Source organism: Cydia strobilella, chromosome 27 (assembly GCF_947568885.1).
Source record: "Cydia strobilella chromosome 27, ilCydStro3.1, whole genome shotgun sequence".
In the NCBI taxonomy this organism is placed as follows: Eukaryota; Metazoa; Arthropoda; class Insecta; order Lepidoptera; family Tortricidae; genus Cydia; species Cydia strobilella.
The window spans coordinates 3057244-3083234 of NC_086067.1; the positions used below are offsets into that span (position 1 = coordinate 3057244).

A 25991-nucleotide genomic window follows, 5' to 3' on the forward strand; every position below is an offset into this window, starting at 1 on the left:
AGACTCCGCTGTCCCTCTGTCTGTCACCAGGCTGTATCTCATGAACCGTGATAGCTAGACAGTTGAAATTTTCACAGATGATGTATTTCTGTTGCCGCTATAACAACAAATACTAAAAAGTGCGGAACCCTCGGTGCGCGAGTCCGACTCGCACTTTTTTTTCTCTATTCAGCCAGACAGGATAACCAAGTTTTGATTCTACGATTTTTGTCCACTACACGCATATAATGATTGTGAATAAGGAAGCGTTGAGACGCATCCACACTTTATCACTGCAAAATGGAGACTACGAAAATAATAGTTTTTTTGGTAACAAAACGCTAAAGGTACCACATTGTCGCTTGTGGTGCCTTTTGCGTTTTGTTACCAAAATAACTATTATTTTCGTAGTCTCCATTTTGCAGTGATAAAGTTTTCCGTATAAAGATACAAGCAATTTTCGTCCTTATGGTAAGCCAAGCGACAATGTGGTACTTTTTGATTGAAAACGTCACATTGAAAAATAATTAGAATCTATTTATTAAATATAACTATTTATTTTAGGGCACATTGCGCCTCAAATTGAATATTAATAAATTAACTGATTCTTATTTAGTTATAAAAATAAATTAAGTACATTAACTATTAAAAATTACCCTGACAATCACATTATACCTATATCTCAATGGAATTAGGCTACAATTGCAATAATGTAATAATTTGCCTCGCAAAAGAACATGAAAAACCCCAATGCAATAAAACGGATGAACCGACTTTGATAAAATATATCTAAGAAGCAGTACTAGAAAACGTGTTTAAAAAAAACAACAAATTAAAATTGGTTTACCCGTTTAAGAGTTATGGGCCACAGATAGCGGTAACAACCCTCTTTTTACATAGGGGGTTAAAAAGAACAAATTTTCAATACTATACCAGGGGTGCGAATCTCCTCGCTTCGGGCAAACTCGGCTCCGTTCGGCTCAGCATTGCTCCGAGCAATTATTAGGGTTGGCACAACTTGACGTCCCTTTGCGTGCACAACCACAGATAAGATAATGACTTGAATTTTGACAACCCTAAATAGGCGAAAGGATAGTGCCATATATTAGAAAGGGATAGCATGATTCGACCCTGAACCACTGTCAAACTTCGGTTTTGTAGGAAGTTTCCTTTCTGTACGGTAGTACTATTATTTATTCTGTGACTTTACTTATTTACTCAACCTTATCTGCCTGTGTACATCTATGTCTCTTTAAACCACTACTTTCACTATGAATCCTCATGTGCAATTTCAAATTGCTTACGGAAAACTGTTTATTACATATATTACAATTATACCTAGCGTCGGAATGTATACGCATGTGTTTAGATAAGTTTCCTATCTGTTTGTTACATATTTTGCAGGTATAAGGTTTTATTCCACTGTGGACTCTTAAATGCCGTTTCAGTTGACCGGTTTCTCTGAAAGCGCGCTTGCATATATCGCAATTATAAGGTTTTTCACCAGTGTGGACCCTCATATGTATCTTTAAATAACCGTTATCAGAAAACGGTTTTTTACAAATTTTACAAGCAAACGGTCTTTCACCAGTATGAGTTCTTTCGTGGAGTTTGAAACTTGCCATTTGCGCGAATTGTCGACTACAGAAACTACACGAGTAAGGCTTGTCCCCAGTGTGTACTCTCATATGGACTTTTAAAGTCGTATAAGCTGTGAAAGTCTTATTACATTCCTCACAAGTGTATGGTCGTTCTCCAGTATGCTGTCTTTCATGTATAGATAAATAACTTTTACTGGAAAACTGCTTTTTACATATATTACAGCTATAAGGTTTGACCCCGGTGTGTATAATAAATATATGTCTTTTTAAATGAGTTCTTTGAGGGAATCTCCGTCCGCATACGTCACATACGTAAGGCTTTTCACCAGTGTGCGTTAAAATATGAGATTTTAAGGTCTGATTATGACCAAAAGATTTACCACATTCTTCACAACTGTATTTTTTCTCACCTGTGTGAGTTTTTAGATGCTCCTTTAATCCTTTTTTCCTTTGAAACTCCTTATCACAGTAGCTGCAAGAAAACTTTTCCTTAAAATGTGTTGTTAAATGCTTTTTCAGCAGTCTCGCTTTATCAAAAATCTCAGAACACTGTGTACATGGGAATTTATCTCCATCAGAATGGTTTGCGCTTATATGTCTATTTAATTCCTTGTTATTAGTGTATTTACTGTCACATAGCCTACATTGCACCGTTTTCTCCCCAGTATGTTGTCTCATGTGTACCTCTAAGAAACCATTGTAAGTAAATTTCTTTTGACATATTTTACAGGAGAATTTCTTGTTTTTCTGGGTGTCTTCGGAAGTTTCGGCTACTGGAACGAGAAGATCTGGTTTATTAAAAAAAATTCAACAGCCTATTCAACCTTTAAACAGAACATTAAAAAAGCATAATCTTATCAAATGTCAAATCTAACTAGCCATTGATTGTTGTCCTTTTTGAGTTCTTTTACACTTTTACATTACATTACACTTTAAGATTTCACTCACACACATTTCACTCCCTCCTCACAACAAGCTTACACACATACAAGTTCACACTCCTCTTTCCTTCATGTAAATATGCTTAATATATAACATTGATAACTCGTGATGACCTTACCCCCGCGATACAGGCAATGCCTAATGCGGGGTTCACTGCAATGTACCTTTGTTAAATTACGTTTAATGTTATATAAGGATTTTTTTTATTTTTTGAATTATTAGAAAGACAAAATTTTGCAAAGGTAAAATAGGTAAGCTTCGGGTCTTTATTGGGTCGCATAATAATTGATTGTCCTAATGTAATGTTACGCATAAAACTCATTTCGCATTATGGTTATTGTGCTGAAACTATTCACATTTCTATTCTACACAACCTATGCAAAACATTTTCGAAAACACTTTTTGTTTCAGCTGGAGAAAAATTATGCGAAAAGAGTTTTATGCGTAACATTACATTAGGACAATCAATTATTATGCGACGAGATAGGCACTTTACGCCCCAGTACCCAACAAAGCAATAAACCATTATTTTGGGCAAAATACATATATTATCATAGTGATAAATTGATAATCTTGACACACATACCCTGTGGTGTGACATCACTTTTTCCACGACGAGAGCGAAGGCTGGCAAGCGGCTGATCGTCAATATCCTCTATGGCCATTGCTTTGTCTTCTGTAAATAAGGAATATACGTTTTTGAAGAGTCTGAAACTCGCATTTGCCGCATGCTATATACATGAACAAAACGGTAGACATGCGCGAATCAGTGCTTCAAAAAGTAATGCTATATCACATTACTTTTTCGAAAACGTAATATTACACCGAGATATCCACCACCATATCCACCATATCCGGCACCAACTGAGTGCGAGTGGGATAACCAAGCGATAATGGCATGGCAAACAAACATGTATCAGAAGTGGCATTATTATACATTACGCGCACTGTGTATATACTTGAACTGATAATTCATATCGGCGCGTCAAGCCTATGAAACAGGAAATCCCGGATTCGAATCTGGGTCGAACCGGAGTTCGGTATGTATATCGTCGCCTAATACCCTCACTAGAGTCAGACCAAGCTATCTCTGCATGATCTAAAAGATTAGTCAAAGAATACACACCATCAATACCATCATAAGTGAGGTTCTTTTCATCCTTGCCATCATAATTGAGTCTATGCATCAGCTCCTGATGGTAACCTGAAAAAATACGGTTTCTTAAGTGTGAGTATATTATTATTACAAAACAAAATAAAATTAACAACATAAAAAACTGGTATATTCACTTGGGACATTTGAACATATGATTTTATTATTAAAAAATAAATGTCTTGTGAGGTATCAATATTAAGCCCGGTTCACATTTGTCTGTCGTGTCGTATTGTGTCGTGACGCATATCGGTTTCATACATTTAATATGGTTGCGTTCACATTTGTCTGATGCACGCAACACAACATGACACGTCAGACAAATGTGAACCGGGCTTTGCAAAAATAAACACTAATATTAGGCCAGAGGAGGAGGGTTTTTTTTTTGGCTGGCTACCGAATGGACATCACAGATTAGCCAGGGGAGAGGTGGTCCAAAACAGAGATGGCGGAACAACCTCTCATCGCATTTTGTAGCAACTGTGCTGGCATGCACCAAACCATGATGAATGGCGGAAGAAAGTGAATGCCTTTGCCCATCAGTAAAATAGGCTGTTAAAAAACCGGCCAAGTGCGAGTCGGACTCGCGCACCGAGGGTTCCGTACTTTTTAGTATTTGTTGTTACAGCGGCAACAGAAATACATCATCTGTGAAAATTTCAACTGTCTATCACGGTTTATAAGATACAGCCTGGTGACAGACAGACAAACGGACAGACGGACAGCGGAGTCTTAGTAATACGGTCCCGTTTTTACCCTTTGGGTACGGAACCCTAAAAAATACAAATATGTGCACAAATGTTTACCATTGGAGCAGCTATCATCTTCAGACTTTATTTCAGGATCTGCTTTTGTTTCGTCTGAAAATAAAATAAAATATTTATTAAATATGAGCATAGGATAAATATTAAACTTTTATCAAATTGTAAGCTAAACATCCTGGTGTTTGACAGCTTAATTTCAATAGTTTTTATTTATTTATTTATTGATAATAACGATACAGCTATCGTAACAGTTGCCCAATGCGATAGTGTAGCAAAATATAAACTACAGACATAATAAAATATTTATAAAATGTGATATTTTCTATAAAAAGGGACCTTATTGTCGATGGCGCTTACGCCATTATAAACGATGTTCCGATATAAATACACACACACAATATTTCGTGATGCACACTTGATGATTTCTTCTTTTCTTGCTGTTGTTGTCTGCTGTACATGTTCGTACTTGTGTTGTGATCGTCACGAATAAATGTCTTTTATCTTTTATCTTTATCTTTTTACAATGCCGCGCGACGCTGTGCGGCGTAAGCGCCATCGACAATAAGGTCCCTTTTCATAGAAAATGCCTCAAATTATTTCTAAGTATAACATAACATAAACAAAGTGACTTTGATGAAGTCATTCTCATAACAATGGAACACATCAATCCGGATTGAGTGTACGCAAGGCTCTCGTCCACGGCGCCTCGTGCAGTAGATCGGTACGCGCAAATTTGACAGCCCATTTGTCATCTCTTTTACTTGGATTAAAGATTGAAGGTGCCAACTATTCATAGCACTGGGACATTTACATTGTGTACTTTAATTTCTGGTTTGTTAGTAGGGTTGCCACCCATACTATAATATCCTACTATATTTTAGTTAATTGTACTATATATTATACAAAAACAATATAGTACGAAAAATACTATATTTTCATAACTCAAGAAAGGGTTATACAAATGTCACCGATATCACATCGTATGCGAATTGGATTTTTAATTCGCCTCAAATCGGCGTCCTATTATTATTATTTTTCCCAGTAAATACTATATTTTTTCAATATTTTGACAAAAATACTATGTGTGTATAGAAAAAAGGTGGCAACCGTATTTGTTAGGTCAAAAGTTATTAAAACAAATGCCAATAACCAGCTAGAAGGAAAATAATAAATTGATAGAAAATAGTAGTAGGTATGTCTATAGGAAATGTTTGTTTGTTTCATACACCTGTAAAGGTAGTCTTGGTGTGTCCACGTAAAATTGTTACAATAGTAATTACTGTGCAATGTACCCATTTCTCACAGACAATAAAGATTATGATTATTGTCTATTTTTTCTACTTATCATTTTCATTACATAACACTTGTATACTGGTTGATTTCGGGTTGTGATACTGAATGTTAAAAATGTGTAATATAAACAATACTCGAAATTAAAATATCGTGAGATATATTTCAAAATATTTAGATTGGTACGGTTTCACTTACTATTATTTTTAGTCGCTTTTGGCGACATGTTTCGGATTCATCGCGAATACTTCCTCAGGCACGAGTGTCCGCGGCATCTGTACGTCGTGCACAGCCGCCGCAGACACTCGTGCCTGAATACATACCATTAACCTGGTCACTGTATTCCATCAGCAAGCTCTCACATGAGAGAACCTGCCTTTTAAAGATAGTTGCATCCCGCAGCCTACAGACACAGCCTTCACAGATGCTGTATGACTTGGACGAAATTGGAGGTTTCATCTAAAAAAGAATAATATGTAAGGGTTATAATCACAAAGGTAGGTTTACGAATTGTCGGATGATCCCAACAGTGATGCCAGAGCACTGAAAACTAAAATACGACCCCGATCTAAAAAAGGTACGATTTTACCAAAAGAAGTACAATTTCATTTTTTGTTCCAAAAAAACAGTATAAACAGAAGAAGTGTTTTAGAAACGGGTGATTTTTTTAAACTGATAATCCACGAAAACTACATAAGTACGCAAAATAGTAAGGTATAAAAATACCAAAACAAACAAGTCACAAATTTTTACGGAATAAAATGGTACTTTTTTGGTCTGTCACTATTATTTCTACGCCATTTTGGCATATTTTTGAACCACTCATACAAAAAGTACGTAATATCGTACTAAAATGTACGGTTTAGCCAAAAAGTACGATTTTAGTACGGTTTTGGGCGGGGTACGTTTTAAGTACGCACGCTGTTCAAAAAGTACGTAAAATCGTACTAAAAGGTACGATCTAGCAACACTTGAGTTTGATCATCCCAAACTCACATGCGGTATTGAACCTTTAAGTCTAAGGAGAGACTGCCTCCTTGTGTGTGATCTACCGCTTGTACAATGGGCTGTGCTCTGAAGAATGGGTTTACTACTGGAGTGCGACACACGCTCGTGCGAAGTATTATTAGTGCGATGTACGATTGTACGACATGTCATTCGTGGGAACTATTGTTCGTGCGAAATATTCGCGTTTTAACCGTGGTCCCATTTTCCAAAAACAGTTTTTTATTTCACAACTTAACTAGACGGAGCCTCGCTTCGGTGGCGGTTTGCCCTTCGGACATCTGAAGCTACCTAACGAACCTAACCTACCTACCTGCATACGCTTTTTGCTTTCAGAAGTATTGTCGAGCTGTACATGTATTGTTTGACATGATGCCAACGGGTGCTTTCTATCACCGCACCGAATGAATTTTCTGCCATTGAATATGGGGTTTTTCTCACAAAATATATATCTTTATGATTACTGGATACAGGCCATATCAGTTGCCATAACTGCCTGCCTGCTTATTAAAAAATAATAATAATAATAAAGCAGAGGCCGCAGGACTCTCACCTCTGGCTTGCCTTTACCGGTCGTCCAGAGTGGGGTGTCAGAGCTATATGCTCGCAGGGTGGAAGTGAAATATGCATAAGACGCGAGTTGGCACAGTGGCTGTGTTTACAGCCACTGGGTAGAAAGCGGTGCACACCTCTCCACACCCTGAGCCACTCACGCGATGTTGTCCCCTTGTCGCTCCGTGCGAGCGGCCGTTTTCGGGGACCCATATTGTGAGTTGGCGAGTCACCACCTGTCCATTTTTTTCGTGTTTTTAAACATAGATTGGGGCAGGTGCCATAGTATTTCCATAGACCCGGTAACCAGTACACTAACATCTCAACACAATAGCCTAGTTTATTTTGTTTCTTATCATTGCAATAGTCCTGCACTAACCGGGGTTTGTCCTTGGGTGCACTACTATAGTGCATACAGGGATAATCGTCGGTTGGTGTCACATCACCTTTTAGAGTAAATTGTCTTTTTACAAGGGGCCTCTGCGTGTTGGCTTCGGCCCCACGCACGCCTTCCAAATGTCCGGGACCCCATGGTCCCGAGATTATGTAAAGGACGAACATAATAATAATAAAAATAGCTCACTCACGCAAAACATGTTTTTAAGAGTCTACTTGTCCGTTAAACACTGATTTTAAGTTATTATTATTTCCTATTCCTATACCGTGGTAGCCAAACTATTCAATTTTAGCTACCACTGTATCACACTTGTAGGGGAATGTAGTCCCTCACAGTGCAGAATTATGGGACAGTCAGTTTTGTCCGCTATCATTCTCAGGATGGTGTTGGGACTGTCCTGCACCTGGCGCACCAGGGATGCGGCGCGCCTACGCAAGGTCGCCTAAAAACAATCGACGCGCGCCTCCGCAAACATTCCTAATGCGCTACAGAAACGAGGCAGTCCCATCATCACCGAGAACGCGTTATTATATTGGACTCGAAGGGCACTATAGGCCCGTTGCGAATACTGAACCCAAAGGCTGCATGTATATGGGGAAGTACAGAATGCTCTAAAGAGAGTGATCTTTACCTCCCTTCGAGCTATCAACAAGGCCCTTCGTTCCCGTTCGATATCTATATAGGTATATAAAAGCCTAAAGGCTAGCTAAAAGCTAGCTATAAGGAAAACTGAAAATATAATACAAATCTGACAGATAAATATAACAATAAATAAATGATAGTTGTGATAAACCACGAACATGTTAAAAGCAAGGTGTTTACTAGTTAAACACCTCAAACACATGTTAGATCCTAATAAGCATTTCTTGATGTGGCAAACAGTAGTCTTATAACAGTAGGCACCAAGTTAAAGCCAGTTTTTTTATTTATAAATTTAGTTGTAGTTTTACTTTCAATCTTTCCCCTTTTTTAGTTTTATGTAGTTTTGTTGTTATATTTTATTAAACAGTGTTTTGAAAACACTGTTTTCTCATTTAGGACAGTCATAATTTCACTTTATTTGAATAAAACATTAAATATAACTTATTATAAGTAAATGTTCAGTTAATTAATAAGACGCGTTAATCATCTGACATTGAAACATACAATTTAAAATGTATTATTAGTATAACTTACAATAATATTCAAACAATCCCGTAACATATCAGAGTATATTTCCTGCGCTCCTTCGTGAACATACGGCTCGCCGAGACTTCTGAAGCCATTTTCAGCTTGGCAACAGCGACATAGGTAGCTTTTGTTCCATAAATCACTCATTATTTATCATTTAAACAGAAAACAATATAAAATTTCTTTGGGCAAAGAATACACAATACGATACGAGTACAACACTGCGTTTCGTTTCGTTACTTTCATTGGTTTGATACATAAATGACACATTGACAGGAAACCCAATACTTGAAACTGAAGGAGTATATTATTATACCATGAAACTGGATGAAACTGAATGAGGGAATTTATATCAATCATTAACACAAATATTTCGTTGGCTTGACAACGTTTTATAAAATCATTGTGGTCTTTCGAAATTGGTATTATTATTCCTTCTAATTAATGATTCAAAAAACTTGTTTAAATAAATGGCCGAATGTTTTTTTTTTTTCCTGTAGCAAGTATGCATATGATGCATATTAAAAATAAAATGAAATGTTGTAAGTAGCAAAATTAAGAAAGTAAATTTATTATTTATTTATTATATTATATCATCATCATTCATATCAACAACATATTATAGAGAAAATATTTATAAATGTATAATACTTGGTAATACTTTATGTTTTAAAAGATGGTGATATAAATATTAATTGGATTTCTAAATTTTCTAAATATTTAATCTAGCAACATTACTCCCCGTCCCCGCCGCCATTTTATTTTCTCTTCTGCTTGTTGGTGTTACTGACGTTACTGTTTTTGATGTTGTGAAACCACAATGCGAATTAATTGATCGTTTTCCACGTTCTACATTCTATTCAGTTTTCTCGTGTAAGCGATTGTATAACAGTGTTTCAATCACAACACAATCAAAATGATGGACGACGCGATGGACATGTCATTAGGTAAGTTCTGATTATTTTTTCACTTCCCTCCATGCTTTACATTGTAATACAAGCATTTTCCGAAGTCGAATTATTTACTCTTGCATTCCATGCGTAGGTCTTATGTTTATATTCGTAATTTCTTAGCAGGGCTTCAGTAATTATAAAGTTTTGGACATTTGAACTCAGCAAACATAAATCATTCTATTCAAGTTCACTACATAATCAAATAAAGGCTCACAGGCTGGCTGTCGGTCTTCGCCTGGAATCCAACATTGTCTCACCCCATCACTGCCCCTGCGGAATTTTTGTGGCAGCCTTGGACACCACGGTTTATTGTGTTCTATGAGTGCCGGCCACCTATCACGCCATGCCTGGCTCAATGGCATCCTCCGTCGGGCCTTCGTCAGCGCCAACGTTCCAGCCGCGCGTGACGATGGCGAGAGACCCGACGGAATGACCCTTGTGCCCTGGAGTGTGATTCCCCTTATTTGGGACGCAACGTGTGTTGACTCCCTGGCACCGATCCACCTTGGTTCAACATCATTGAGAGCGGGCAAAATGCCGCAAATATATAGCTCTCATTGACCGGCATATATTTGCGGCATTTGCAGTTGAAACTGGGGCCATGGTGCCCAAGCACTCACAAACTAATTCGGCAGCTCTAAAAGTCTTCAAGGTCATCGGGGACCGTAGGGTCTCGCCCAACGGATTGGCATAGCCATCCAAAGGGGGGAACGCAGCCAGCCTTATGGCAACCCTTCCACAAGGATCAGACCTGGGTGATCTAGCCTGATATATGTAACATTTTCAACCAAAAGGTACCACATTGTCACTTGTCGATAAGGTTGATTTTGAATTGAAGCTATATGGAAATATTGCCTTATTAGCTACCGACAATAAGTACCCTTTTGGTTGAAAATGGCACATATACATATTGGGCTAGGTCACCTATATAATGTTTTATTTATTTATTTTTTAGGTACCTATTATTAGTTTTAGTTTTGTAGGTAGTTTTATTTTAATTTTAGGTTACTTTTTATTTATATGGTTTTAATAAACAACACATCAAATAAAGATTGAGTGTTGAAATATGATTCAAGTAAATCTGTTTGGCTGTTTGAATAGGTCAAGGATGACCAAAGCCTCCAGTGTCCAGAGCTGGAACCAGCATCCTCCGTTTACTGGACAGGTGCCTGAACCGCTCGGCTATCCGGTCACGGTGGCATGGGTCGAAATTTCCAAGTATATGACAGAGGCTTTGGTCATTTTTTCCTTCGTATATGACATTTATTTCAGTTTATAGTTTAAATAGTAGTGTGTCTACTTGAAAAAACACAAATTAAAATATTTTCATAGAAAATAATTTAATTTGTTCTTAGAGGTCAAGGATGTTTATTAACTTTGTTATTATGTATGTATAACTTAACATTTACAGATGACATCATAAAACAGAGCCAAATTGGCAAAAATCAAGGGAAAAATCGAAACTATAACCAGGGTGGAAACCAACCCTATAACCAAGGTGGAAACAGGAATCCTAACCAAGGAGGGAACCAAAATTATAACCAGAAAAGAAATTACAATAAACAAAATGGAAATAACCGTAATTTTAACCCAGGCAATAGAAACGGTCAGATGAACCCCGGTGGAAATCAAAACCACAATGGTATGAACCGGAATAACCTAGGTGGTATGAACCGGAATTTCCAGGGAGGTATGAACCAAGGCAACCGTAACTGGAATCAGGGAAACATGAACCGGGGACGGTCTCAGTCACGGGCACGATCACGCAGCCGCTCGAGATCCAGGTGAATATTGAAAATTGCTTTCAGATTTCAGATGATTTATTGATAAATGTACATCTCATTTACATGTCAAACAAAAATACAAAATATTCAAAGATAATATAAACATTAAATTATAAGTTACATAATATTACTTTTTTACTTTCTTACAAAAAAACTTGATATGGACATACGTTGCGTAATGCTAATGGGGTTGGCCGGTCGAAATAATTAGCAGAGGCCGCCAGCATAGCTTGCCCTGTCAATCCCTAGAATTGTGTCAAATTTTTGTATTTTTAATGCCCTGGATGCCAGCCCTTTAAGCCAAATCTCATAGAAAAAAACCGACCAAGTGCGAGTCGGACTCGCGCACGAAGGGTTATTATTATTATATACGAATGCACAGGCAGCTTAATATAGCTGATTATTATTATTATTATTATTATAGCCTCTTTGTTTCCATACTCTTTTCCATTATTTAGTTTTTTTTTTTTTTTTTTTTTTTTTTTTTAAATTTGGTTAAAATATGTTTTTATGCTGTTGTTGTTTCTGTTATTTTTTCTTCTTTCTTGGGGTATGGATCCCGTTTGGGTAAAGGCCTCCTCCCATTTCTTCCATAAATATCTATGTTTGGCATTGTACATCCAGTCTTTCCCGGCAACCTCTACTATGTCATCGGTCCACCGTTTGACAGGTCTTCCAGTTTTCCTCTTCGCTGGTAATGGTCCTTTCCATTTTGTTGTTAATGTTGTCCATCTGTTATCTATACACCTTGAGATGTGTCCTGCCCATTGCCACTTGAGCTTTAGAGCTTGTGTGAGCGCATCCTTTACGTTTGTTTTGCTTCTTATAGTTTCGTTTCTAATTTTATGCATTTTGTTAATTCTCAGTATGCTTCTTTCCATAGCTCGTTGTGTAGTATTTATTTTTTGTTTGATTTTGTTAGTATAAGTCCACGTTTGGCATCCATATAGTAAACTGGGCAAAAGGCATGTGTCCATTACTATCCTTTTTATCTTCATACTATATTTTCCTTTCAGAATTTCTTTGAATGACCAGAACTTTCGCCATGTAATATTCTTCCTTCTATCTACCTCTTCCTCGTTATTAGTCCGTGAAAAGGAAATTTGCTTGCCCAGGTATATGTATTTCTTTACATACTCAATAGTGTTTCCATTGACATTGATGGGAATGTTTGGGCTGTTAGTCATTACCTTCGTTTTGCTTCTGTTCATTTGTAGGCCTACTTTATTGCTTTCTTTTTCTAGTGTGCATAGCATATTCTCTAGTTGTTTGGCATTTTCCGCAAATATGATTATGTCGTCTGCAAACCGCAGATGCGTTAGGTGACATCCTTCAATGTTGATACCATATCCAGTCCAGTTTAAGTTTTTAAAAATATTTTCTAGTACGGCAATGAAAAGCTTAGGCGACAGAGGGTCGCCTTGCCTCACTCCTCTTTCAATTTTAATATGATCTCCTCTTGTTTCAAGTTTAACTCTGCTTGTGCTATGTGAGTATATGTGTTTGATGATATTTATGTATTTCTCTTCTACTCCTGACATTTTCAGTGCATTCCAGATTGAGTTATGGCTGATGCTGTCGAAGGCTTTGCTGTAGTCAACAAAAGCAACATATAATGGTTTCCTGAATTCATTAAATTTTTCGATTAGTTGTTCCACTACATGTATATGATCGGTGGTGCTAAAGCCTGAGCGGAAGCCTGCCTGTTCTCTTGGTTGTATGGTGTCGATTTTTATAGCAATTCTTTTCAGTATAATCGATGTGAAGAGCTTGTATACACTTGTCAGTAGGCTAATGGGTCTGTAATTTCCAATGTCTAGTGGGTCTCCTTTTTTGTATATTAGTACTATATCAGAAGAGCACCATTGTGTTGGAACTATTTCAAATTCTAGTATCATATTAAATAATCTCGCTAGGTGCTTAAGTAATATTGGAGCTCCTAGTTTAAGGCAGTCATTTGCTAGTCCATCTGGGCCAGGGCTCTTTTCATTTTTCAATTTCTTTATGTGAGAGTTTACTAAGTAAGTGCGAGTCGGACTCGCGCACGAAGGGTTATTATTATTATATACGAATGCACAGGCAGCTTAATATAGCTGATATGTGCATATCAATGTCCTGCACTTGTGTTTTGTCCATTCGTAAAATGTTTGTAGAGTCTGTTTTTAAAGGAGTTCACTGAAGGCGCACTGATTACGGATTCGGGCAAACTGTTCCACACTTTCACTACACGGTTAGACAGGAAGTTTCGTCTTGGGTTGCTACTACTCTGCGTCCGTGCCAGCTTCAGAGAATGTCTTAGAATGTCATTCATATTCCGAGTGAAAATGTCACTAAACCCGGGTACGTTGTAGTGTCCTGTGAGTATTTTGTATGTTTCTATTAAGTCACCACGTTGCCTTCGCTTGCTCCAAGGTTGTCAGGCCCAATTCCTTTAACCTATCTTCGTAAGATCGGTTGCGAAGAGATGGCACCAATTTTGTTGCTCTTCTTTGGACTCTTTCAATAAGGTTGATGTCCTTTCGGAAATATGGATTCCAAATTTTGAAGGCATATTCCAATAACGTTTTATAGAGTTTAATGAAAATATTCTTATCCATATAACGGAAAGCTTTCTTAACCCTTAAATGCATGATTTTTTGTATAACTTTTTAATAAATTGAAATAGATGTGTCATGCTGTATAAAAGTAATAAATGTGATTTTGGATAGCTGTATATTGAGCCACGGACCATCAAATACACGATGCATATATACATCATTATGCATTTAAGGGTTAATCATATATAAAACAGAGTTAGCCTTTTTGGTAAAACCCAAAATGTGTTCCTCCCATTTTAAGTTATCAGCTATAACGACACCAAGATCTCGCTGGGAAGCAACACTGCAAATTTTTGGAGCCAATATTATATGTCTGCTTAGGGTTTTTTTTTCCTATATGAAGTACAGTGTACTTGTCTGTGTTGAGGGTTATAAGCCAATCTTTGGTCCATTGATAAATGCGGTCTAAGTCCTGCTGTATGATGTTATGGCTAACAATAGGGTTTCCCATAATCTTTGTGTCATCAGCGAATAAAAACAAATCTGACTCTACAACTTGCCTAAGATCCGTCAGAAAAATCCCAAACAGCATTGGTCCAAGTACAGAACCCTGCGGGACTCCACTGTAGACGTCATGCGGATCCGAAAGGTGCTCTCCAACTCGTACACGAAACTTCCTCCCCGTCAAGAAGTCTTTTATCCAATTGAGTAAATTTCCGCGAATTCCAAAATGCTCTAACTTGACAAGGAGTCTGTTTATCGGGACGCGGTCGAATGCTTTCTCGTAGTCCAGGTAAATAACATCCGCTGGAAGCTTTTCATTCCAGCTACTAGTCCATCTGTCAACACAACATAATAGGTTTGTTACCGTTGATCTCTTTGGGGTGAATCCGTGTTATTCATTTATAATGACGTGCTCTCTTGCTATGAAGTTCCTCATCGCGCCTGTGATAATTTTTTCCATTGCTTTACATGCTATACAAATACATGTGAGGCTTATGGGACGATAATTACCCGCTATGACTTTGTCTCCTTTTTATATATATAGGCGTAACGTTGGCATTCCGTTGGGGTTCCGTACCATTACGCAAAAAACGGCAAAAAAAATCACGTTTGTTGTATGGAAGCCCCATTTAAATATTTACAGTACATATGGTGCTACTTTTTCGCACTAGTGCGGGAATGAGCACTTTTCGTGCATATGTCGAAAGTTTAAAGGGCCATATGTACTGTAAAACGTTGTACGATACACGTGCGAAAAGGTAATTCGCAACTCGTGTCGATTTAAAACACTGCCTGCGGTCGTGTTTTTATTTATCGCCACTCGTTTCGAAGTTCCTCTTTTCTGCACTTGTATCGTAAATAACTATTATTTTATTCTGTTTTTAGTATTTGTTGTTATAGCGGCAACAGAAATACATCATCTGTGAAAATTTCAACAGACGGACAGCGGAGTCTTAGTAATAGGGTCCCGTTTTTACCCTTTGGGTATGGAACCCTAAAAAGGGGCAAGCTATGATGGCGCCATCTCTGCAAACCTTTGACAGTTGCCAACCCCATTGAACAGAACACACAGACACACGCACACGCCTACATAATTATAAGCATGTGGGCGTGAAACACCCGTAAGCTTATAGAAGCTGTGACCGGCATTCCTGGTCCAATGTTTACATTATCAGCAATTAAGCCTGAACGCTGCGCGTATCGTGCGCGGCGCGTCATAGTGAACCTTGTCGCAATGCATGAAGGTTAATATTCCACTGTATCCGCGCGCTTCATTTGACGTCTTAGACCTTAAACGGTAAAAGAATTAGGAAACTTATCACACAGGATGTCTTTGTTCCTTGAAACGGGGCAGTTAGGCTACGCGCGCACTGCGGTGCGGCGAGTTGCGGTGCGTTTTTAAAAACGCAATGGAAAAAAAAACCGTGTGTGTGCAGTACGCGCACAGCGGTGACATATCCGCACGTTTTGCCATTCTAGTCCCAACTCAAGTTAAGAACGGACGTTGAAAATTCGGAGACGCGCTAGGCGACGACATGACCGCGCGGCACCGTGTCGCGAGAACAACTGCGACTCACTGGATGGCTGCCGGCCGGTGTCCGCACGGATTTTATTCCGCAGTGCGCGGATTTATTCAATAGTCCATAGGATGCAGAAAATTCGTGCGGCGCCGCACCGCAACCAATCTGCAGCAAACCACAGATTTTAATGCGCTGTGCGCGCATTTCAAGGAGGTTGCATACTTCACAGATTTTGCGGAAAATAACGCACGGCAGAAATCCGCAGTACGCGCGTAGCCTTATTGTAAACAATGCCGAACGTAGTCATTGGTCTAGTATTGAATGAAATTTGATATTATATTAGTTCTTTGTTCTATACTTTGCTTAGGTTGCCTAGCGGGCATTAAGATTTGGGCCCTGGTTGAGTTGGGACGCGTCCCGTTACAGTGCGGTGCAGTGTCGTGTGTGCTTTGAGTACCTACTTTTGGGCCATTTCATCTGATTTCGACAAATGGGGTGCGCCGTGTGATTTTTAATTTGAATAAAAAAAATTGAGAACTATCCTTGTGGTGCCAGGAAAGATAAGTCACCACCATAAAAAAAAAATCTCTTAATTTCAGAGCAGTGTCCATTCGAAGAAAGAAATCTGGTCAAATTCCAGCTTATACATAATGTGCTCTATCTTTTGATTTAGAATAGGTAACCAAATAAATCTTTCTTTATTTGATTAGGTATGAATGACTAAAGTTAGCTAAAGCAACTACAAACAAAATGGTGGCCATCTAAAATGTTCATGGTAGCGGTCCATTTTTACGATTTTCAAACATTTTCTGTGGCAACCCTAGTTACTTTTTTCTAAAATATAATCTCCTTGCCCTTCTTATACTGGTAAATAAATTTCATCATCGTAGAATAATATCTTCAATTAGAAAAGTAGTTGTGAAAATTGAGAATTTTGAAAAATGGTCAACTTTGACCCCCAAAAAACCCATGTGGAAGAAAAAATAAAAATCTGAAATTTTCTGATAATATAGTTCATATCTTCGTTAATAATGTTCTTAGTAGGTACTAAATACAAAAGGTATTAATAATAAATAACAATAATTAAAACTAATAATAAACTAAAATAACAATAATTAAAACTAATAATAAACTAAAATAACAATAATTAAAACTAATAATAAACTAAACTAATATGTGCCTCCACCCTGCATCGTACCCGGCTCAAAAGTTCCCATGATGCCTGCAGCATTGCCTCGCTGCAATGTTAATTAATTACTCGTTAATTACAAACCCTAAGTATTATTCTGTTATTTTCACTTATTTTGGAAATATGAGATTGTCATATAAGATAAACTGCTTATTTTATACCTAATCAAATAAAGAAAGAATTATTTGATTAACTATTCCAAATCAAAAGTTAGAGCACATTATGTACAAGCAGGAATTTGACCCGATTTTTTACTTTGAATGGGCACTGCTCGGAAATTAAAAGTTAAAAAAAATAAACGGTGGTGGTCTAACACTTCTGATTTTATAAATTAAATTAAATCCACAAATTAATATAAGGGTTTTTAAAATGAAATGCGACATAAGAAATAAGTATTATAATTTTAATAACAAAACTTCCGTGAGACACAGACATATTAAACATATTAGTAACGGGTCACTCACTTACTTTAAGTCGAAAACGCTCGACATGTTGCACTCCGTACCGAGGAGCGTCATCAGGAGTTTGCGTCGACGGTGACGGACCGGCGCAGACTGCGGGCCGCAGCCGCGCCCGATGGCTCGAGTGAAACATTGCGAGCGTTTTCGACTTAAAGTAAGCGAGTGACCCGTTACTAATATGTTTAATAAGTATTATAATTTACAAAAAACCGGCCAAGTGTGAGTCGGACTCGCGCACGAAGGGTTCCGTACCATTACGCAAGAAACAGCTAAAAATCACGTTATTTCATTTTATGTCGCATTTCATTTGACAAATCCTTATATTAATTTGTTCACTCATCTCAGCAACTTGGAACAGCTGTATCTAAAGAATTATCAGGTCTTAATAGACCAAATTGGTCTCGTTCTGTTGCGAATGATTTGTACTTTATTAACGTATGTGGACTTGTAACGTAAAATGGGTTGACCGCATTGACGAAACTTAAAAAAAACGTAAAAAAAATATCTTACAAACTATTCGGTGTATTGCTCTCACTTTAACATACTTTGTTGATAATTTAGTCTTCTTAAAGTGTTCATAGTGACATTTGCCGTAAAATAGGTCCTTCTTGGTAAAAAATGGCAGAAACTGAAAAAAGAGAGAATTTATGGTTTTTTCAAAAATTTGACAATAACCGGAGGGTTTCCCAGGTGATGAACTTGAATTTGCCATAACCGCTTCATCACATAGAACATACAAAAAAATCAGAACCACCCGATTGATGCAAGGCAAAATGTACAACCCTTCTATTATTTTGTTTACTCACCTCAGCAACTTGGAACAGCTGTATCTAAAGAACTATCAGGTCTTAATAGACCAAATTGGAAATTTTGCAACTTCTTGAACAACTGTATCTTACAAACTATTCGTTTTATCGCCTTCTCACTTTAACATACTTTGTTAAGAATTTAGTCTTCTTTAAAGTGTTCATAGTGACATTTGCCGTAAAATAAGTCCTTGTTGGTAAAAATTGGCAGAAACAAAAAAAAGTCAGAAAAATTAGAGGTTTTTCAAAAATTTTACAATGATCCGCTGGGTTTCCGAGGCCGAAAACTCGGATTTGCCATAACCACTTCATCACATAGAACGTAAAAAAACACAGAACTGCCCGATTTCATGCAAGGCAACCCCCCTTTTTGAGTAGTATTTCAATGGGCTATGACACTCTTTGATAGAGAAAGATAGTCTTATTCCGTTTCCTATAAGAGGAAAGAGAAAATAGTGCCATGTTTTGTCCTTGGTGGCATCATAGGTAGGAAGCGATGGCGAAATACCGAAATTTGTAAGAGTGAAAGAGAAAAAATCCTATGCTGCCCAAATTTTATATGAATATTCTTTCTCTTACCCCCGGTCGCTCGATGTCGCGTCAATAACTACTTGTATATACTATGTCTATGTTTCTTATAAACTTTGGGTAGAGCGGTGCCTCCTAACACAGGCAGTATTTTGCTTACCAGGCAGCTCCATCCCCTAGCCTAGATCATGTCCTTGTGGGTTGTATGAAATTGTTTTTTAGGGTTCCGTACCCCAAGGGTAAAAACGGGACCGTATTACTAAGACTTCGTTGTCCGTCCGTCAGTCACCAGGCTGTATCTCATGAACCGTGATAGCTAGACAGTGGAAATTTTACACAGATGTATTTCTGTTGCCGTTACAACAACAAATACTACAAACAGAAAAAAGTAAATAAAAGCTTGTATCAAACATGAGAATTTTGACAGAAAACTGTTTAAAATACTTCTAATAAAACCACCATCCCTTTCACAGATCTCGCTTCTCTCGCGAGGGTTCCCAATCTGGCGACCGCTCGCAGCGGTCCCAGTCTCGCGCGCGCTCGCGATCTCGCCGGGGCTCGAGATCCCGGTCTCGCTCGCGCTCGATATCGACGTTCACGCCGCGAGGTCGCGCCGGGCTGGACGAGCCCGTTAACGGCATTCCTGATCTAGTGCGGGTTGGGAATTATTCAGGTAAAGACACTTAACATTCCTACCTTTTTCCTACGCAAGTTCCACCTAAAACGCATTCTTCGCAGCTATAAGTTAATGTTACAGATGTAGTGGATAATTATTTTCCATCGTATTTTCATGGACACGTACGGACGTGTCTTTCTATTTCAGTCGGTCTCGGTACAAGAAGTACTGTCATTGACTGAAGCATAGAGTAACTTATACTAGAGCGGTACTGTCATAGTAAATTTTGTAACCCCAGTAAATTCACTGCCATCTGTCGACACACTTTAAAACTAAAAATGAAGATTTATAAAAATACGATATGTATTTAAATATGGATAAATGTTTTTTTTTTTTTGCATTAATTATTTTTATGATTTTGACCCATGTTCTTTCACTGATATGCGTTAAAATTGTTAAATAACAAACGAAACCGTCAACGCCATCTATACGACAGTAGGCCAAAGCTAGTAGCGCCCTCTGATCGAGAGTCAAATTTTCTTGCTTTTCGAGGCACATTTTTTCCTTAGACTGTATCCATCTATTACGGAGTTATATCTATCTTTGACTGAAGAAAAATACGATGGAAACAATTATGCACAAACAATTTTACAAATAGTACACACTTCTTTCGGATGCGCCAAAGGCTCGGTTTCGGTTGAAACAAGAGCAAAACCAAACCCTCGGCACAGGGCGGACACGCCATACATCAAAAATCATTTACGTTTCTATGTGTGAACGGCACGTCTGTACACGCGTCATGCGTCATTGCGTGAGTAAGTTGCTTCTGAGCGGTCGGCAAAAGGTCGTCAATCTGCTGTCGCGGGGCGAGGTAATTCGAGTCGGGGCGGGGCGGTGCGTGGCCGTTCTGTATGATAATACTATTACTTATTCTGTGCCTTCGGTTGCAGTTCTGATCGGACACTAGCAAGAATATATTTATAATTCATTGCTGCAAGCCTAAGACTGTAAACTCTTGCTTTGAAGATCATATTTACCAGGAAAATACAAACAATGGGAGTTATTAATACTATTTAGCAGTTCACGTTAAGAAAAACATACTGTTATTATTATGTAAAACTAATTTTTTTTTCAGGCGGGTTCCAGAACCGAAACAGGCAAAACTCACGCCCAAACTACGACTCTGACTTGACTGTGAGCGTTGGCAACAATTTCGCTCAGCGACGCAACAACAAGAACAACTACCTAAATAGAAACTCGCTCAACCAGCTCAATAACCAATATAACAACCAAGGTTACAAAAAAGGACCGGGTTCCGTTGGATCCAATAGATCCAACTACTCAAATCGCTCTAATCATTCAAATAAGTCTTATAACAACTCAAACAAATCTTTCAACAACTCAAATAAGCCTTTCAACAACTCAAACAAGTCTTTCAACAACTCAAATAAGCCTTTCAACAACTCAAACAAGTCTTTCAACAACTCAAATAAGCCTTTCAACAACTCAAACAAGTCTTTCAACAACTCGAATAAGACGTTCAACTCCAATAAATCGTTTGAAAATCGACAAAAACAGCCTTTTTCGAAGCAAATGCTGGATCCGGAGCTTCAGATAGAAATAGCAACTATTCAGAAAAGGATTCCGGGGACCATAGTTATTCCTAGTGGCGTTGATTTCGCGCCCACACCTGTTACTACATTGATGACGCTACATGAGAGATTCGGATCGTAAGGTGAATCAATTTTTTATTTTCGTAATCTACACACTAGCAAAAAAAGGTCCATTCCCGTTGCCAGGGACATTTTGGGATCATACTGAGCAACTTTTACTATGGGACCAACCACGAAATCGCGAATAAAAATTTGGCTGCTTCATACATTTTGGCTGGTCCAATTTCTATGGGATGGTAATATTTTTTTTTGAGATTTCATGGTTGGTCCCATAGTAAAAATTGCTCAGTATAATCCCAAAACCTCCCTGCACTTGCACTTATTTTTTAGACACCGTGTATAATCATAATCACACTCTGTACGCATTATTTTTCAATTTGGATAAATGGAACATACAAATCATAATCACAAAATACAGGTAGAAAAAAGTATATGTAGAAATTTTGTCAGTGTGTTTTTCTATTGCCGCTATAACAAACGATATAAATAAAATTCCAATGAAAAAAAAATATTTTGGCATAATATTTGTATTTATTGAAGACCTCACATTGAATATTCTTTGTTCAAAAATCAAATATTGCTTATATCACATGTTGAGTGGTTATTTGTTAAAATTACCTCAATGCACGTTAACTCAATTTGTAAGTTTTTTTTATTAAAAGTGTAGTGTTTATTTACCACCTGTAACAAAGGGAGCGTTCGAATATTACGTAACACAATTTTTGAAGATTTTTGACTCCCCTCCCCCCGTGTAACGCACCGTAACGTTTAGTTGTAAACCCCCCCCCCCCCCCCCCCCCTAAACATTACGTAACACTTAGTGACCACGGTAAATAATAAAACAATATATACGTGTGAATGCGTTCCCTAGTTTAAAATTCAAATAAAAAACAATGTTACGTAACGGGTTGTTCGAACCCCCCCTCCCGCTCCTGTAACGCATCGTAACGTTTTACAAGACCCCCCGGTCCCCCTAAATTGCGTTACGTGTATTTTTTGAACGCTCCCAAAGCGACGCGCAAGTCACGTCCGAAGGAAAAATTCCCTTTTGCTACTCTGTGATCGTCGCCGGTCAGACACCTGCCATAAGTAGCTGATGGCCAGAGCGTACCGGCTGCGTGTGCGTGAGCCGTGCACGTGTCACGCAAGCGGTGTGCCGTCTCTCATAAAAATCTGTATATTACAACGCGTATGTACGACCGCGCACCCGCATCCGATGTGCAGTCACCATCAGTTATCAGATATATTGGAGCGGCCAAGGTGCTCACAGATATCTGATCACGGTTCTATGAGGCCTACTAGGGATAAAATGAAAACGGTTTTAATTGTCAACCTATTTGACACTGGGTTACTGATTTAAACCGTTTAACCCCGGGTTAGTGAATGGTGCAAGTGGCCCTTAAAGAATTAAAGCCCGACCAGATATATATGATCATTGTCAAAAGGGCGCTGTTATTATCATGTATATGGTGACAGTTCTGTTTAGTATAAAAAAAATAGTTCCAATGAAATTCGGCAACATGGCGCGTGATCATATATTCCTGCTCATGCTTTAAGATAAATTCTGCTAATTTCCATTTTGTCACTATGAGATGTAATAAAATTAAGTTTTTTTTATTTATATCGGATACTAAAATGACAGTTCGATTGGCTAATTTAAATATTACGAAACCATGTGCCTTTCTACCGATTTTGTTACTAATGTGACAGATGAGTCGGACAAATGGGGTTAGCAACTGTCAAAGGTTTTTAAAGATAGCACCAGCATAGATTTTACCTGTTTCGAGTTTTTCACCCTCTACGAAAAGGGATGTTTAATGCCAATGTCTGTCTGTGGCGGCGTAGATCTCAAACGGATGAACCGGTTTCGATGCGGTTTTTTGGAGTTCCGTACCTCAAAAGGAAAAAACGAAACCCTTATAGGATCACTCGTGCGGCTGTCTGTCCGTCACAGCCTATTTTCTCCGAAACTACTGGACCAATTATAACTTAGATTTTGATCCGACCCCTACGGGTTTTTTAAAGACATTTCACTCACGTTTCACATAAAAAAATACATTGTTTAAATTGTGTAATGTACAGAAAAATTGATTCAGCAGTTTGAAGATCAGCTCTTACAAAATTATGTAAGGCATTTTGTCCGTAGGGGATTTTATTGTTCTATGAGATTTGGCCTAAGGTCCCAGCTATCCAATTTCTTTGTCCAATGTGCATTTGCGTCTCACAATGCAAATTGGACAAAGAAAGATGGATCCCATCCTGAAAGGCCTATAGCATCCATTTCAAATTCCCAAAAAAAAAAACAAGAATTTGACGTTATTCGTAGTCCGGACTAACTGGTAATGCTGGAATAACGCATCTGTAAAGCCTGTCCAGACGGGACAATTTTTTCGCCAATCTGATGAAATTGTCCAATCAAATCAGGCCGTGCGGACGCAAACGCCAATTTGGCTCGGCGATTATGACCGATATTACAGATTAAATGGAAGTGCCGACGCAAGAATACCAATTTGTGACACTATTATTTTCTTTTTATCTAAAATATATTTATTAATCTAAAATTGATGATTAAATTGGAGATTGACGGCCAATTTAATTTCTGATCAAAAAGGTCGATTTGATCGTCCCGTCTGGACTCCACTTAAAATACTTCACCATAGCGGCAATCTAAATGTCATTTTAGTATGGGATATAATAATTAGGTAAGTATTAGTTTTTCACATTGTATGTAAGTTACATATTGTACCTAAAACAAGTATAAACATCCTTATAACGTGTGTAAAATGTAGTCGCCATCATATCCGAGCGGCCGAGGTGTTCTCAAATATCTGAACAAAGTTCATATGGGGCATTTTCTATGAAAAGGGACCTTATTGTCGATGGCGCTTACGCCGCACTGCGTCGCGCGGCATTGTATTTATATCTGAGCGTCGTTTATAATGGCGTAAGCGCAATCGACAATACGGTCCCTTTTTATAGAAAATACCACATATTAATTTTTAACAAGCAGAAACGTCTGCGATCGATGCTATTAAGCTTAGAATAAATTTAAAAGTGGAAAAATTACTGCCTTGGGTGAGACTTGAACTCACGGCCTCTGGATCGATACTCCAGCGCTCTGCCAACTGAGCCACCAACACCTCATCCATGGTCAGCAAATCTTCCCACTATATGGGTCTAGGGGACCCTAGCGACATCTACCGTAAGAGTGTTACACTTTTTAAACGGCCACCGCAGTTCCAAGTCATATTGGAAATTCACCAGTTACGATGTGCTACCCATTCTAAATTAAACTTCCACTCCACTTCCACTTTTAAATGTATTCTAAGCTTAATACCACATATTATCAAGATCAAGGCGCATATTCACATATTTTTGAGTACCTTGGCCGCTCCGATGTATATCGACTGTACCTAAGGAATATGGGTGTTAACTGTTAACATACCTACATGGTAGATTTCATAGATAAGTGAACTTAGCATTAAGTTTAATATTAAATAAGATCTTTTTGACATGTTTCTTGTGTTAACGAAATGTATAATATTATGTTGATTTTGTAACCCGATTTTCACTCTTAATTCTAAAACTAATAAGGGACTTAATCGCGTCCAAGCGTCCGTTACGCAAGTCCCATATTAGTTCTAGAATTCGAAGTGTATAATTATTTCTTTTACAGTACACATGGAGCTTATTTACCGCCCCAGTTACCGCCGTATTTAAAGGGCCATATGTGCTGTAAAACGTACAATACACGTGCGAAAAGATAATTAAAGAATTTCCTACTTTTCGCACTTGTATCGTAATGTACTATTTTTCTTTTGTGACATCAAACTGTAATAACCCTTTTAACGTCAAAAGATGCCCCCACTTAAGTTTTGGGTATATTTTATGAACTTTAAATACTTCAATCGCACAAGCATGGTTTTTACTTTTTTTCCATTTTGTTAACATTTTCCATATAACTTGTAGGTAAGACATTAACGGAATGGAGGGTACAAAAATAGAAAACGCAAAAGAGCCAGAAATTCATAATAGAAAACATAGATTTCCGAAATAAAAGAAGCGAGGGAACAATTTTGTAGAAAGGATCAATCAATCAATCAATCAAAATATTTATTGTTGGTCATGAGTTACAGGGATGTTATTCTAATGTACAATGGTCTTCATGTCTTGGATAGTTTCCACACGCGGTTGTACAGTCACCGTCAGATATATCGGAGCGGCCGAGGTGCTCACAAATATCTGAACACGCCTCTATTGTCAAGGCGCTAGAGTGCGTGTTCAGATATTTGTGAGCACCTCGGCCGCTCCGATATATCTGATCCTGATGGCGACTGTACCAATGATGTTGGCGTGACTGACTTATTTTGCGACGGTGAAAGGGTTTAATGTATAGTAGGAATATCTGTGATTTCAGCTATCTCGGAGAAAATAAAATTAAGATAAGCTATGACAAAAGATGACGTTTTTGTTCGAAAATAAATGGTTAAATATGTATTTGTTGATTTATTTTGAGGTCCCAGTGAAACGGAAGGTGATAATAGGGACTATGAAAAAAACTAAAGCC

General features: G+C 38.0%; 2 protein-coding genes across 3 annotated transcripts; one reads left to right on the top strand and one right to left on the bottom strand.

The window, feature by feature from the left end:
- Positions 1-627: 627 nt before the first annotated feature.
- Positions 628-9055, bottom strand: LOC134753569 (gastrula zinc finger protein XlCGF57.1-like). The gene is made up of 6 exons (XM_063689478.1): positions 8860-9055; positions 6053-6188; positions 4482-4535; positions 3649-3726; positions 3109-3198; positions 628-2353 (listed from the first exon to the last, which is right to left on the bottom strand). Exons 1-6 carry the CDS (start codon positions 8998-9000, stop codon positions 1194-1196), a joined length of 1659 nt encoding a protein of 552 aa, XP_063545548.1. The 5' UTR covers positions 9001-9055; the 3' UTR covers positions 628-1193.
- Positions 9056-9637: 582 nt separating this feature from the next.
- On the top strand, positions 9638-25692 carry LOC134753527 (GATA zinc finger domain-containing protein 14-like). Of its 2 annotated transcripts, XM_063689438.1 has the most exons (5): positions 9638-9800; positions 11218-11590; positions 19609-19808; positions 20887-21486; positions 25394-25680. In XM_063689438.1, the coding sequence occupies exons 1-4, from the start codon at positions 9770-9772 to the stop codon at positions 21483-21485; spliced, it is 1203 nt and encodes a 400-aa protein (XP_063545508.1). In that variant the 5' UTR covers positions 9638-9769; the 3' UTR covers position 21486; positions 25394-25680. The 2 variants fall into 2 exon arrangements, with proteins under 2 accessions (XP_063545508.1, XP_063545507.1); XM_063689437.1 differs by having other exon boundaries at positions 20887-25692.
- Positions 25693-25991: the final 299 nt, after the last annotated feature.

Coding starts and splice junctions, on each gene's coding strand:
- LOC134753569 (XM_063689478.1), bottom strand. CDS start 9,000: ATGAGTGATTTATGGAACAAAAGCTACCTATGTCGCTGTTGCCAAGCT. Junction 6,189..8,859: donor GGGATTGTTTGAATATTATT/GTAAGTTATACT, acceptor ATTCTTTTTTAG/ATGAAACCTCCAATTTCGTC. Junction 4,536..6,052: donor ATACAGTGACCAGGTTAATG/GTATGTATTCAG, acceptor TTTTATTTTCAG/ACGAAACAAAAGCAGATCCT.
- LOC134753527 (XM_063689437.1), top strand. CDS start 9,770: ATGATGGACGACGCGATGGACATGTCATTAG. Junction 9,801..11,217: donor CGCGATGGACATGTCATTAG/GTAAGTTCTGAT, acceptor TAACATTTACAG/ATGACATCATAAAACAGAGC. Junction 11,591..19,608: donor CGCAGCCGCTCGAGATCCAG/GTGAATATTGAA, acceptor TCCCTTTCACAG/ATCTCGCTTCTCTCGCGAGG.